The sequence below is a fragment of the Fukomys damarensis genome, unplaced genomic scaffold (genome assembly GCF_012274545.1).
Source record: "Fukomys damarensis isolate Sample0158 unplaced genomic scaffold, DMR_v1.0_HiC HiC_scaffold_14, whole genome shotgun sequence".
Classification (NCBI taxonomy): domain Eukaryota; kingdom Metazoa; phylum Chordata; class Mammalia; order Rodentia; family Bathyergidae; genus Fukomys; species Fukomys damarensis.
In genome coordinates, this window is record NW_022900926.1 from 69266543 (window position 1) to 69281076 (window position 14534).

The 14534-nt window shown below is 36.5% G+C and overlaps 1 protein-coding gene across 2 annotated transcripts in view; it reads right to left on the reverse strand.

Annotated features, from left to right (window-relative positions):
• The window catches only part of Fig4 (FIG4 phosphoinositide 5-phosphatase), an 87960-nt gene that overhangs the window by 60891 nt on the left and 12535 nt on the right, over positions 1 to 14534 (reverse strand). For both annotated transcript variants that reach the window (XM_033763418.1, XM_010630820.3), the window contains exon 4: positions 11434 to 11590. In XM_033763418.1, coding sequence (XP_033619309.1) covers positions 11434 to 11590 — 157 coding nt within the window. The remainder of the gene's footprint in view (positions 1 to 11433; positions 11591 to 14534) is intronic.

A 14534-nucleotide genomic window follows, 5' to 3' on the forward strand; every position in this document is an offset into this window, starting at 1 on the left:
AAAAAAAAAAAAAAAAAGGACTATAAGCCAATATCCTTAATGAAAATAGATGCAAAATTTCTCAGTAAGATACTGGCAAATACAAAAATCATCCAAAAAATTATATACCATGACCATGCAGGATTCGACCCAGGGATGCAGGGACAGTTCAACATATGCAAACAAATGAGTCAATGAATGAATGAATACAACATTATCAGAACCAAGGACAAAAACCACGCAACCATCTCAACAGACACAGAAAAGGCATTTGACAAAGTCTAACACCCATTCATCAAAAAATCCCTACAGTGAATTGGAATTGATGATCATTATATCAATTTGATAAAAGTCACCTATGGCAAACCAACAGCCAATATAATAATACTAAATGGTCAAAACCTGAAAGCTTTTACTCTAAAATCATGAACAAGACAATGGATATTTATTGTCACAACTCTTATTCAACAGTTCTTGAAACATGAGTAAGAGAAATTAGAGAAGGGAAAGAAATAAAAGAAATATGGACAGGAAAGAAAGAAGTTAAATTATCATTATTTGCAGGTGACAAGATACTCTACACAGAAGACTCCAAGAACTCCATCAAGAGACTTCGAGATTTAATAATCAAATTCAGTAGAGTAGTTGGATACACAGTGAACACTCAAAAATCAATAGCCTTCCACAATAGCCACAAATAACAGACTCAACAAAGAGAAATTAGGCAAACAGTACTTTTCACAATAACATCAAAAAAAAATGAAGTACTTAAGAATCAATCTCACAAAGGAAATAAAAAGAACTTTACATTGAAAATGACAGTACTCTGAAAAAGGAAATTGAAAAAGATATCCAAAAATGGAAAGATATCCCTTGCTCATTTGGTAGGAAAAACCAACACAGTGAAAATGGTCATACTCTCAAAATTGTTATACAGATTTAATGCAATTCCAATCAAAATATCATTACCATACCTCACAGAATTAGAGAAATCATTTGTAAAAGTTATTTGGAATTAGAAGAGACAAAGAATAGCAAAAATAACCTTGGGAAACAGGTAAAGCAAGGCAAATTACAATCCCTGACTTGAAATTATACTACTGTGATAAAAATAGCATGGTACTGGCAAAAATACAGACCTAACGATCAGTGGAACAGATCAAAAGATACAGAAACAATCCCAAACACATTCAGCCAGCCACCTTATCTTTGACAAAGGGGCCAAACACCTTCACTGGAAGAAAGACATCCTTTTTTTATTTTATTTTTTTGGTACTGGGGATTGAACCTGGGTCCTTGTGCTTGCAAGGTAGGCCACCGAACCGCTGAGCTAAATCCCCGGCCCAAGATATCCTTTTTAACAAATGGTGCCAGAAAAACCGGTTTTTCACATGCTAAAGACTAAAACTAGATCCACGTCTCTCTCCACTCAATACACTAAAATCACAATGAATCAAAGATCTAAATATTAAAATCAGAAACACTAATCTGCTGAAAACGAGAACGGGTAGAATGCTTGAGGCAAAGACTTTATGAACAAAACCCTTATAGCACAGGAAATAATACAAAGAATCAGTAACTGAAACCTCACTTATTAAAAAGCTTTTGCACAGCAAAAGAAATGACCAACAGAGTTGAATGACAACCCACAGAGTGGAAAAACATTTTAGCTGGTGGTTCCTCAGATATAGAACTAATATCTAGAACATACAAAGAATTGAAAAAAAAAAACCCAGATCTCCTAAATTTAAAGAACCAATCCAAAAATGGGCATCTGAATTGAACACCCACTTTTCAGATGAAGAAGTAGAAATGGCAAATACAGTGGGAGGTTTTGTTTATTTTTGATACCAGGGATCGAACTCGGGACCTTGCACTTGCAAGGCAAATAAATACATTAAAAGATGTTCAACATCACTGGTCACTCAAGAGATGCAAATTAAAACAATGCTGAGATTCCATGTCACCCCAGAAAGAATACCTCTTATCAAGAAATCAACCAAAAACAAATGCTGAAGAGGCTGTAGGGAAAAAGGAATCCTTCTCCACTGCTGGTGGGAGGGTAAACTGGTGCAACTTGCTGTAGAAATCAGTGTAGAGTTTCGTCAAAAAATCTAGGATTAGAGGTCCCATTTGACACCTCTGAGTATCATTCCAAAAGAATTAAAAGCATCATATCACTGATATATGTGCACCCATGTTTGTAATGACACAGTTTGTAACAGCTAAATCTTTGATTTTCTATATAAATTTAAAAATAAGTTTGACTCTTTAGAATCTGGATTTTAGTATATTATCTTTTGAGAAAACTGGCCTCTATAAGTCTTCTCATTCATGACCAAAGGGCTATCTTTTCATTTATTTAGGGATTTTAAATATCTTTTAGTAATGTTGTAAATTTTCTCTACAAGGTTGTGTGTAACTTGTGTTATATACATTCCTAGGTGCTTTGTGGTCTTTGCACTATCATAAATGGTGTCATTATTAAACTCTCTAGTTGGTTATAGCCTACATGTAGAAATATTACTGGTTTTTACATGCTGATACTTTATCTTTGGTCACATTGTTCAATTATCATTAATTCTGAGAACTTGTATATATTCCTAGGTTTTCCAAGTAGAAAATCATGCTGTTTGTATAATGATAATGGTTGCCTCTTTTCAAACTTTATGTTTTATTTTATAGCCTTACTGCATCAGCTAGCCTTCAATATAAAGTTGAATATTGGATGGGATGGCAGATGTCTCTATTACTCTTTAATAACTGGCAATGTTTTAAAATTTTCACTTCTAAGAATAATTCTGGATAGTTCTTTTTTTTTAAAGAATTTATAAGATTAGCTTTTTTAAAAATTGAGTTAATTGGTACATTTTAGGTATACAGTACACTTACATTCATCATTGGGATTTTGTATCTTTACATGACAGGTCTTGGTTCTCATTTTTTCCCCTTGTCCCTGCCCTCCCTTCACCCCCTTCTCCCCTCCCCATTTACAAACACTTTATTTACATTTTTTTCATTTTCTCATATTTTTTCCTCTCCCTTATTACTGTTCCCCTACACTTCCCATTTTCCCTACACCTTTAGCCCCTTTCTTCCCATTTCACGATGTCAATAATCTTATTAGGATCTTATGTATTATTACAGTTTATTCACACCAGAGAAGCTATTTGGTATTTACACGTGTGATTTATTTATTTCACTTAGAAGAATATCCTCAAAATGTATCCATTTTCCTGTGAATGAATCTAATTTCTTATTCTTTATGGCTGAGTAGTATTCCATTTTATAGAGAAACCACATCTTTATCCAGTTTCCAACTGATGGACAAATGGGCTGTTTACAAGTTTTAGCTATTACAAACTGTGCTGCTATAAACATAGGTACACATATATCATTGTGATATGATTCTTTTAATTCTTTTGGAAAGATACTCAGCAGAAGGATGGCTGGGTCAAATGGAACCTCTAGTCCCAGCTCTTTTGAGGTATCTCCATATTGATTTCCATAGTGGTTGCACCAGTCTGCACTCCCACCAACAATGGAGAAGGGTTCCTTTCTCCCCACAACCCCGCCAACATTTGTTATTGTGTGATTTCTTGATAGCAGCCATTCTTTGTGGGGTGAGGTAGAATCACAGTGTTGTTTTCATTTGCATCTCTCTGTGGAACATTTTTTCTTATATTTACTTGCTGCTTTTACTTCTTTGTCTGAGAAATGTCTGTTCATTTCAGATGCCCATTTATGAATTGGACCTTTATATTTGGGGAGGCTGATTGTTTTGAGTTCTTTATATATTCTAGGTAATAGTCCTTTGTCTGAGGAACCATAAGAGACCTAGAATAGCAAAAGCCATCCTAGGCAACAGACACACAGCAGCGGGTATAACAATTCTCTATTTGAAACTATACTACAAAGCCACTGTGATAAAAATAGCATGGTACTGGCAAAGAAACAGACCTGAGGATCAATGGAACAGACTGGAAGACACAAAAACAACTCCAAATGTACTCAGCTATCTCATCTTTGACAAAGGAGCTGACCATCCTCACTGGAGGAAAGACAGCCTCTTTAATAAATGGTGTTGGAAAAACTGGATCTCAATCTGCCAAAGATTAAAACTAGACACTTATCTTTCACCATGCACTAAATTAAAATACAAGTGGATTAAAGATCTAAATATTAAAACAGAAACACTAAACTTGCTGGAAGATAAGTTAGACAAAACTCTTGAAGACATTGGCATAGGAAAAGACTTTATGAACAAATTCTCAGTAGCATGGGAACTAGAAGAAATAATCAACAACTGGGATCTCATCTTATTAAAAAGCTTCTGCACTGCAAAATAAACTAAGAGACAACCTACAATGTGGACAGTTCTTTAATAAATAACATTTGCTTAAATTCTTAGTTCATGAACAAGACTTGATCGTCAATGGATACTGAATTCTGTCAAATATATTTTCTGGAAATGAGATGATCATGACTTTTGCCAACATTTTCACATAGTTAATTGCTTTAGTAAACTTTCTAATGCTGACATGACCATGTACTACAGAAATAATCTCTACTTGTCCTTATATATTAAATGTTTAATTGTACTTCATCTTATTCCTAATATTTTATTAAATATTCTTCCTTAAATGAATTATTGGATTATATAGTTTCATGAGTGTGTTAAAAGTTTTCCGATGAGCCTGGCCCCCGATCCACCGTGGGAAGGAGAGCCACACGTGCTCCCGACCCAGCCAACATCGCTCAAGCGTGGGGAGGTAGCCTGAGCACTGATCTACCCCAGGAAGGAGAGCCACACCTTCTCCCAACCCTGCTGCCATCGCTCAAGTGTGGGGAGGTAGCCTAGGCCCCGGTCTACCGTGGGAAGGAGAGCCACACCTTCTCCCAACCCCGCTGCCCTCGCTCAAGCGCCGGGAGGTAGCCTGGGCCCCAATCCACCGCGGGAAGGAGAGCCACATCTGCTCCTGACCCAGTCGCCATCGCTCAAGCATGGGGAGATAGCCTGCACCCCGATCTACTGGCAGGAAGGAGAGCCACGCCTTCTTCCAACACCGCTTCCATCGCTCAAGCGCCGGGAGGTAGCCTGGGCCCCAATACATCGCGGGAAGGAGAGCCACGTCTGCTCCTGATCCAGCCACCATCGCTCAAGCATGGGGAGGTAGCCTGGGCACTGATCTATTGCAGGAAGGGGAGCCACGCCTTCTCCTGATCCAGCCGCCATCGTTCAAGCGCCGGGAAGGTAGCCGCGCAAGCGCCCCTGAACCCCCATAAGCCCCGCCCCGCACTCTCAGACCTCCTGACTGTGCCAGTCTTTGGACCCACTCTTCAGAGGCAGAGGTGGGCATCAAGGGTATTTTTCTGAATTCCTAACTTTGAACATCTTTAAAGAAAGGGCGTGGGAAACCTGTGATAGAACATTGTGGAGTTCAACCATTCAGAAGGTTGGGGAACTCAATCTGGGCCTTGCAGCCTGAGGTCAGTCAGCGTCATGGGGTTCAGCCATCAGCTAACTGAGACCAGGGGTCTTGCAACATCACTCTGTCTGAGCCATTAAATGGTAAATACACCATACTGAAATTTTGTTCACTATAGACATGTTCTGGACTACTTCTTGATTTCAATTTAATTCAAATGATTTAAGGGTGACAGACTAGTGACTACCACAGGTGGTCAGTGTCCAAGTTGTGCTTGATCTTAATGTGTTGCTGATTGCATCAGTTGGGATAAAGCATTGTGGTTGATTTGATGAGCTGTTTTCTCTGATGTTATGAAGATAAGAATGTCTGTGGGTCGTTAGAGACACGGAAGCTAGGGCGCAACTATATCAGGAAGATTTGGGTGATAACCCAGAGATTAAACCAAGGACAGTCCGACAACAAAAACGAAAAGGAGAAAACACTTGAGCAAGACACAAGGACAGATTTCCAGTTCACAAATGGCAAACACTAGGGCAAATGAGGATGAAAAGGCCAACAGTGAACCACCAGGACACCCTGAACTCAAAGCACAGGAAGTAACAAAACAGATCAATCAGGTTCTAGAAAAATTCAAAACAGAAATAATTTCCCAGATAACCATAGAGATAGTGAGCAAAATGGAAGTCGTGATTCGAGACTCTAGAGCAAAAATTGACAAAAAAATAGATGAGCTCAGGACCATGAAAGAAGCCATGAAGGACCAGCATAAGAAAGAAATGGAAACAATAAACGCCCAACATAGGAAAGAAATGGAATGCATTAAACAGATTCAAACAGATATCCAGGAGATTAAACACTCCATAGAAAGTGCACACAACAGAATAAAAGAATGCAAAGATAGACTCTCAGATATAGAAGATAAGTTTTCAGTCAGTGACCATGAAAAGAGAGATATCTTAAAAACAGTAAGGGATCATGAGAAATCGATCCAACAATTCCTAGATGATGCAAAGAAGAATAACATAAGACTCACAGGAAGGAATTCATGAAGTAGCAGGAGAAAAGACAACTGACTTAAAAAAGCTGTTCACAGAATTAATGACAGAAAACTTCCCAAAGAGAGGGGAAGAATTTGACATTCAGATTACTGAGGCATATAGGACCCCAACTAGCTACAATAAAAAAAAAATCTATACCTAGACATATAATAATCAAGATCCCAGAAACCCAACAGAAGAACAAAATACTACAAGCAGTAAGAGAAAAGAAACAAATCACATATAAAGGAAAGCCCATCAGAATCACAGCAGACCTTTCAACACAAACCCTCAGGTCAAGGAGAGCCTGGAGTGAGGTATTTCAAGTACTAAAAGAGAACAACCTCCAACCTAGACTGATGTATCCAGCAAATCTCTCTTTCAAAATAGATGGGGAAATAAGACACTTCCATGACAAAGACCACCTGAGAAACTACATGAATACTAAACCAGCACTACAAAGAATTCTAAACAATATCCTAGAAAATGACAACAAAGGTCACAACACCAGGAGGCCCAACAGAGCAAATCAAATAGGCAAGGCAAAAAACTAAAAGGAGAAGACAAAAAATAAAAAGAGTCAAAAAAAGGACAAAATATGATAATAATAAGTCAGTACATATCAGTTATAACCATCAATGTCAATGGCCTCAATTCACCAATCAAGAGAAATAGACTGGCAGAATGGATTAAGAAGCAAAATCCAACAATACGTTGTATACAAGAAACACACCTAGTGCAAAAAGAAGCCCACAGACTGAAAGTAAAAGGATGCAAAACAATTCTCCACGCAACAGGAGCCCAGAAAAAAGCAGGGGTAGCAATTTTATTCACAGACAAAGCAAACTTCAAACCAAATTCTGATTAAGAGAAACAAAGAAGGCCACTACATCCTTGTAAAGGGAACAATCCAAGAGGAAGAAATGACAATCATAAACGTATATGCACCAAATATAAATGCCCCCAACTATATAAAACAAATATTAAGTAACATGCAAAACCAAATAACCACTAATACAATTGTAGTGGGGGATCTGAATATCCAACTATCACAAATAGACAGATCATCTAGGCAAAAAATCAACAATGAAATACTAGAACTGAACCAAGCTTCTGAACGTATGGACTTATTAGATGTCTATAGAGTGTTCCACCCCACAAAATCAGAATATACATTCTTTTCAGCAGGACATGGATCATTCTCCAAGATAGATCACATACCAGCTCACAAAACAGGTTTGAATAAGTGCAAAAGAATTGAAGTTATTCCCCTGTATATTTTCAGATACAGTGCAGTAAAGCTTGAGATCAATAGCATAAGAAACCGTAGGAACTTCACAAACACATGGAAATTGAACAACACTCTCCTGAACAATCAATGGATCACAGAGGAAATTAAAGAAGAAATCAGACAGCTTTTACAAATAAACGAAAATGCCAATACAACATACAGGAATCTATGGGACACAATGAAAGCAGTTCTACGTGGAAAATTCATAGCACTGAATGCCCACATTAGGAAAACAGAGCAAGCTCAAATAAACAACCTAACGATGACTCTTAGACTCCTGGAAAAGCAAGGCAAGAAAAACTCAAAGCTCGAACAAGAGAGGAAATTATAAAGATTAGAGCAGAAATCAATGCAATGGAAACTAAGTAAACAATACAAAAAATAAATGAATCGAAGAGTTGGTTTTTTGAAAGAATAAATAAAACTGATAAACCCTTAGCAAACCTTATCAAAAAAAGGAAAGAAAAGGCTCACATTCATGCAATCAGGAATGAAAAAGGCGAAGTCACAACAGATCCAACAGAAATGCAGAGGATCATTAATACATACTATGAGAACCTGTACTCTAATAAAATGGAAAACACAGAAGAAATGGACAGATTTCTAGATACTAATGAATTACCAAAGTGCAACAAAGAAGATAAAAACATTTTAAACACCCCAATCACAATCAGTGAAATTGAAAATGTAATTAAAAACTTACCAACACAGAAAAGCTCAGGTCCTGATGGATTCACTGCTGAATTTTACAAGACATTTAGAGAAGAAGATCTACTGCCATTACTCTTCAGACTTTCCAATGAAATTGAAAGAGAAGCAATACTTCCAAATTCATTCCTGGAAGCAAATATCACTTTGATTCCCAAACCTGGGAAAGATGTAACTAAAAAAGAGAACTACAGGCCAATCTCCTTAATGAATATAGATGCAAAAATCCTCAATAAGATACTAGCAAACAGAATACAGAGGATCATCAAGAAGATCATACATCCTGACCAAGTCAGATTTATTCCAGGGATGCAAGGATGGTTCAGCATATGTAAATCAATAAACATAATACACTATATTAACAAAGTCAAGGACAAGAACCACATGATCCTCTCGATAGATGCAGAAAAAGCATTTGACAAAATTCAACACCCATTCATGATAACAACTCTGCAAAAAATTGGAATAGATGGTCTATGTCTTAACTTAATAAAGGCTATCTATGAAAAACCAACAGCCAACATCATATTAAATGGCCCAAAATTGAAAACCTTCACATTAAAATCAGGAACAAGACAAGGATGCCCACTATCACCACTCTTCTTCAAAATAGTTCTAGAAACATTAGCTATAGCAATTAGACGATAAAGAAATTAAAGCAATAAAGATAGGAAAGAAGAAGTGAAACTGTCATTATTTGCTAATGATGTGATACTCTACATTGAAGACCCAAAAATCTCCACCAAAAGACTTCTTGACTTAATTGAAACTTTTAGCAGAGTAGCTGGATACAAGGTCAACACCCCAAAATCAATAGCCTTCTTGTACACAAACAACAGACTCACTGAGAAAGAAATTGGAGAAACAATTCCTTTCACAACAGCACCCAAAAAAATGAAGTATCTGGGAATCAATCTAACAAAAGAAGCAAAAGACCTCTACACTGAAAACTATAGCACTCTGAAAAAAGAGATGGAGGAGGATATAAAAAAATGGAAAGATCTCCCCTGCTCCTGGGTAGGAAGAATCAACATAGTGAAAAATGGCCATACTACCAGAAATACTATACAGATTCAATGCAATATCAATTGAAATCCCAACACTATACTTCACAGAACTAGAAAGAAGAATCCAAAAATTCATTTGGAACCATAAGAGACCTAGAATAGCAAAAGCCATCCTAGGCAACAGACACATGCAGCGGGTATAACAATTCCCTATTTGAAACTATACTACAAAGCCACTGTGATAAAAACAGCATGGTATTGGCAAAGAAACAGACCTGAGGATCAGTGGGACAGATTGGAAGACACAAAAAAACTCCAGATGCACTCAGCTACCTCATCTTTGACAAAGGAGCTGACAGTTGCCACTGGAGGAAAGACAGCCTCTTTAATAAATGGTATTGGAAGAACTGGATCTCAACCTGCCAAAGATTAAAACTAGACTCTTATCTTTCACCATGCACTAAATTAAAATCCAAGTGGATTAAAGATCTAAATGTAAAAACAAAAACACTAAACTTGCTGGAAGATAAGTTGGGCAGAACTCTGGAAGACATTGGCATAGGAAAACACTTTATGAACAAATCCTCAGTAGCACGGGAACTAGCAGAAAGAATCAACAACTGGGATTTCATCTTATTAAAAAGCTTCTGCACTGCAAAAGAAACCATCAACAGAACTAAGAGACAACCTACAATGTGGGAAAAACTTTTTACCAGCTGCTCCTCAAAGGACTATTATCTAAAATATATAAAGAACTCAAAACAACCAGAGCCCCCAAATATAAAGACCCAATTCTAAAATGGGCATCTGAAATGAACAGACATTTCTCAGACAAAGAAATAAAAGCAGCAAGTAAATATATGGAAAAATGTTCCACATCACTGGTCATTCGAGAGATGCAGATGAAAACAACACTGAGATTTCATGTCACCCCACAAAGAATGGCTGCTATCAAGAAATCACACAACAACAAATGCTGGCATGGTTGTGGGGAGAATGGAACCCTTCTCCATTGTTGGTGGGAGTGCAGACTGGTGCAACCACTATGGAAGTCAATATGGAGATACCTCAAAGAACTAGGATTAGAGGTTCCATTTGACCCAGCCATCCCTCTGCTGTGTATCTTTCCAAAAGAATTAAAAGTATCATATCACAGTGATGTATGCACACCCATGTTTATAGCAGCACAGTTTGTAATAGCTAAAACTTGGAAACAGCCCATCTGCCCATCAGTTGGAAACTGGATAAAGAAGATGTGGTTTTTCTATAAAATGGAATACTACTCAGCCATATGAGAAAGTAAATTCATTCATAGTTAAATGTGTACATTTTGAGGATATACTCCTAAGTGAAATAAATAAGCCACACATATGCAAATATCGAATAGTTTCTCTGGTGTGAAAAACTAAAATAGTACTCAAGATCCTAATGGGACAATTAGCAATGTGAAATAGGAAAAGGACCAAAGGTGTAGGGACACTGAGAAGGACAGGGAAAGGGGAATAAGGGAAAAGGAAAAAAAATATGAGAAAATGTAAAAATGGAATTAAAGTGTTTGAAGGGGGGGAGGGAGGAGGGGGGAAGGGAGGGTGGGGACAAGGGGAAAAAAACAAGAACCAAGACCTGGCATGTAAAGGTACAAGATCCCAGTAATGAATGTAACTGTACTGTCTACCTAGAATGTACCAATAAATTCAATTTAAAATTTTAAAAAAATTATAAAATTCTTTCTCCTCTTTCTAAATAATAAAAAGACCCAGATAATTTAATGTTTACAGCTTCACACTTAATGGCTTTAATAGCCACTGTTAATTCTTGCCAGAATCAACTGTTATGATAAAGTTTGAACAGTCCTGAGCAAAAGTTATACAATTCTGAGTCAACATTTGGCCATTTTCATATAACATTTATAATCCTTCAGTTCTGCTCTTTTCCTAATTACCACGTTCAAAAAATAAGTAGTTAGCACTGGTACATACCTAGCTTCATCAGGATGAGTGATCCTTACAGAATCATTGGGTATATAGATCATATTTGTGTCTTCTATTTTATATATGGCATGGCCTCCAATATCTGCCATCTTCCTCCTTTTAGTTATTAGCACAATATAATAGCCTTCTAAAAACCTGACAAAACCTGTGCAATAAAAAAGAAAAATAAATATAATGCTTTGTAAACTTAGTCATGTTTATAGATGCATATTTAAACAGCTAAATACTATTATTTATTCTTTAGGTTTATTGGTACATTTTAGGTATACATTATAATCACATTTATCATTGGCAATTTGTACCTATACATGGTATACCTTGATTCTTGTTTTTTCCCCTATCCCCTTCCCTCCCTTACACCCCTCCACCCCTATATATAAAAAATTTTTTTCTTTCTGTTTTTTCCCTCTTTTCTCTTATTTTTTTCTTTCCCTTCTTTCTTTCCCCCTATTCCCCCTTCCTCTTTGGATCTTTTCTTCCTATTTCACATATATTTTATACATTTTGGTACTCATTTACACTTTCAATTCCTCACACCAGAGAAACCATTTGGTATTTACATGTGTGTCCTATTTATTTCACTTGAGTATAGCCTCAATGTGCATCCATTTAGCCACAAATATTTCTAGTTTATCATTCTTTATGACTGAGTAGTACTCCGTTTATTAAAAAACCACATCGTGAGCCAGGGATTTAGATCAGTGCTTCTGCCACCTGCCTTGCAAACACAGGTCCCAAATTTGATACCCGGTATAAAAAAAACAAAAAACAAAACAAAACAAAAAAAAACTTCTTTATCCAGTCACCAGTTGATAGGCATTTGAGCTGATAAACAGTCAAATACTTCGGACATATTTCCTATTTTATTATTTCTATGATTTAGACTCATACAGATTTTGAGCTTAGAACTGTTACTGTCATTTAAAAATATTACTCTATTTCATGTTCTTCATTAATTCCTCTAAATCTCATTACAGATAGGATTGAGGTGCCTTAAATAAAACCATATACAAGATTAAGGGAGTTGTTCAATTTATATATACTTTTTTTTCTTTTTATTGAGGTTATTGGTACAATCTAGGTATACAATATAATTACATTCATCATTGGGATTCTGTACCTTTACATAGTAGGTCTTGATTCTCATTTTTCCCCTAATTTATATATACTTTTAATTCTGCACAGATGAGAAATTCTAGAACTCTGTCACACACAAGGTGCAGAGTTACCACTGATGAACTGTACAATGAAAATTACTGACATTTTATATTTCTGCTACAATTTTACTTACTACATTTTTACATTGATAAAAATGAAAGAGAAGATTATAGTAAAGGAAAACAATGTTAAAAAGTATAATATAAATCCAAGAATAAAAGCAACATATAATGATATATAGCATGAAGTCCTATTTATTATTCCCATTTGCTACATACACTGACTTACACACACATGGTGGCTGAAAGATAAAACACCAAACCAGTTACATGCAGAAGCCCTCCTAGTTCCAGGAACTAGGACAAACTCTGAGCCTTCATAAAAAAGGCATGTGGTAAAGGACACAGCCTCAGAATTCTCCAGCACACTGGAGGACACATCAGGGCCGTTTCCCATATCAAAGCACAATCCAATAAATGTTATTCTTTATGAACTAAAGGAATGCAGACAAGGCACACAGCTGAACAGTGGTTTGGTTTCACCTGCAGATGAGATTGAAATATCTAAGGAGAGATTTTCTCTAATGAGCTTTCCATAAAATACAACTGAACAGATGCTGGTGGAGAGAAGACTGGCTGTGAGCAAATAAAGAAATACTGGGCTGAAGAAACTTGAAACAGTCCACATAAACTGTCAGAGCCTTCCGGCACTGTGATAGCATGCTCTGTGAATCTTGATGAGTTGCCTTCTGGAGTCCTTTGATCAGGGAACCTTCCTCCTCCTTCCTTTTTAAAAAATTGTCAATTGAGAAACATTTGAGGAAAATATTTCATATTTTTGGAAAAACTTCACAGAATCTTGCTAAGTCATGTGAAAACTCAACATAAACCAGCTTTAACTAAGAAGAGAAATTTATATTGAGGATACTGAAGTGATTCATGACATTCATGGGCAAATACGTGACTAAGCATCAAAATACACCTAGTCATGCAGTGTCTTTGAACACCTACTCCACTCTTCACTCTCTCCATAGACCAGATGCCTTCACTCCTTTCATGTGGCAGGAAACACAGCTGCTGAAAGCTCTAATCTTTCCAACCAAAATTGCCACCAAGAATTCTTTAAAATTCAAGTTCAATTCCAGAATTCACTTGGATTAATACAACTTCAGATGAATGCTCAGTTTTTTTTTTTTTTGCTTGTTTGTTTTTTTTGGAACCGAGCATCAAACTCGGGACCTTGCACTTGCAAGGCAGGCGATGGAACCACTGAGCTAAATCCTCGGCCCTGGATGCTCAGTCCTGGAGCCTTCAACTATGGCCAAGAAATAGGGTCACAGTGCACTGGAAGACGTTTTATAAATAACTAGGTAATGTAGATAGGGCAAGAGGGAGGTGGTGCTGATTCCCAGAAAAGTGAAGAAGTTGGGAAAAAAGTTATCTACAAATACCTTCTCATAGTCAATCTTCTTATGAAAATGGTTAAGTATATTTAATCAAGATACTTGGGAAAATGTTCTAGATTATGGATTTTTCAAAAAAGCTTTTAAATATCTGCATACACCTAATGAGATATCTGGGGATGAGATACAGTCTAAACACAAAATTCATTACGATTCATATATATCTTACATACACAGCCTGAAAGTAATTTTGTATAGTATTTTAAATAAACTTGTACATAAACTGATTTACAGTATAAAATTCTTCACTGGTGTGACAAAAAAATTTCAGATTTTGAAGTATTTTGAGTGTTTGGATTAAGGATGTTCAATCTGCTTTAGAGAGTCACAAAATAAAGTTGTAGGTGTCAAGTCATTGCAGTGCCTATGTTCTATACCAGTAATTAAAGAACGATAGCTATGTAGGAACACAGTAGTTATCATACCATTAAAAAAAAAAACCCAAAAACCAAAACGTTTTTGGCTTCCA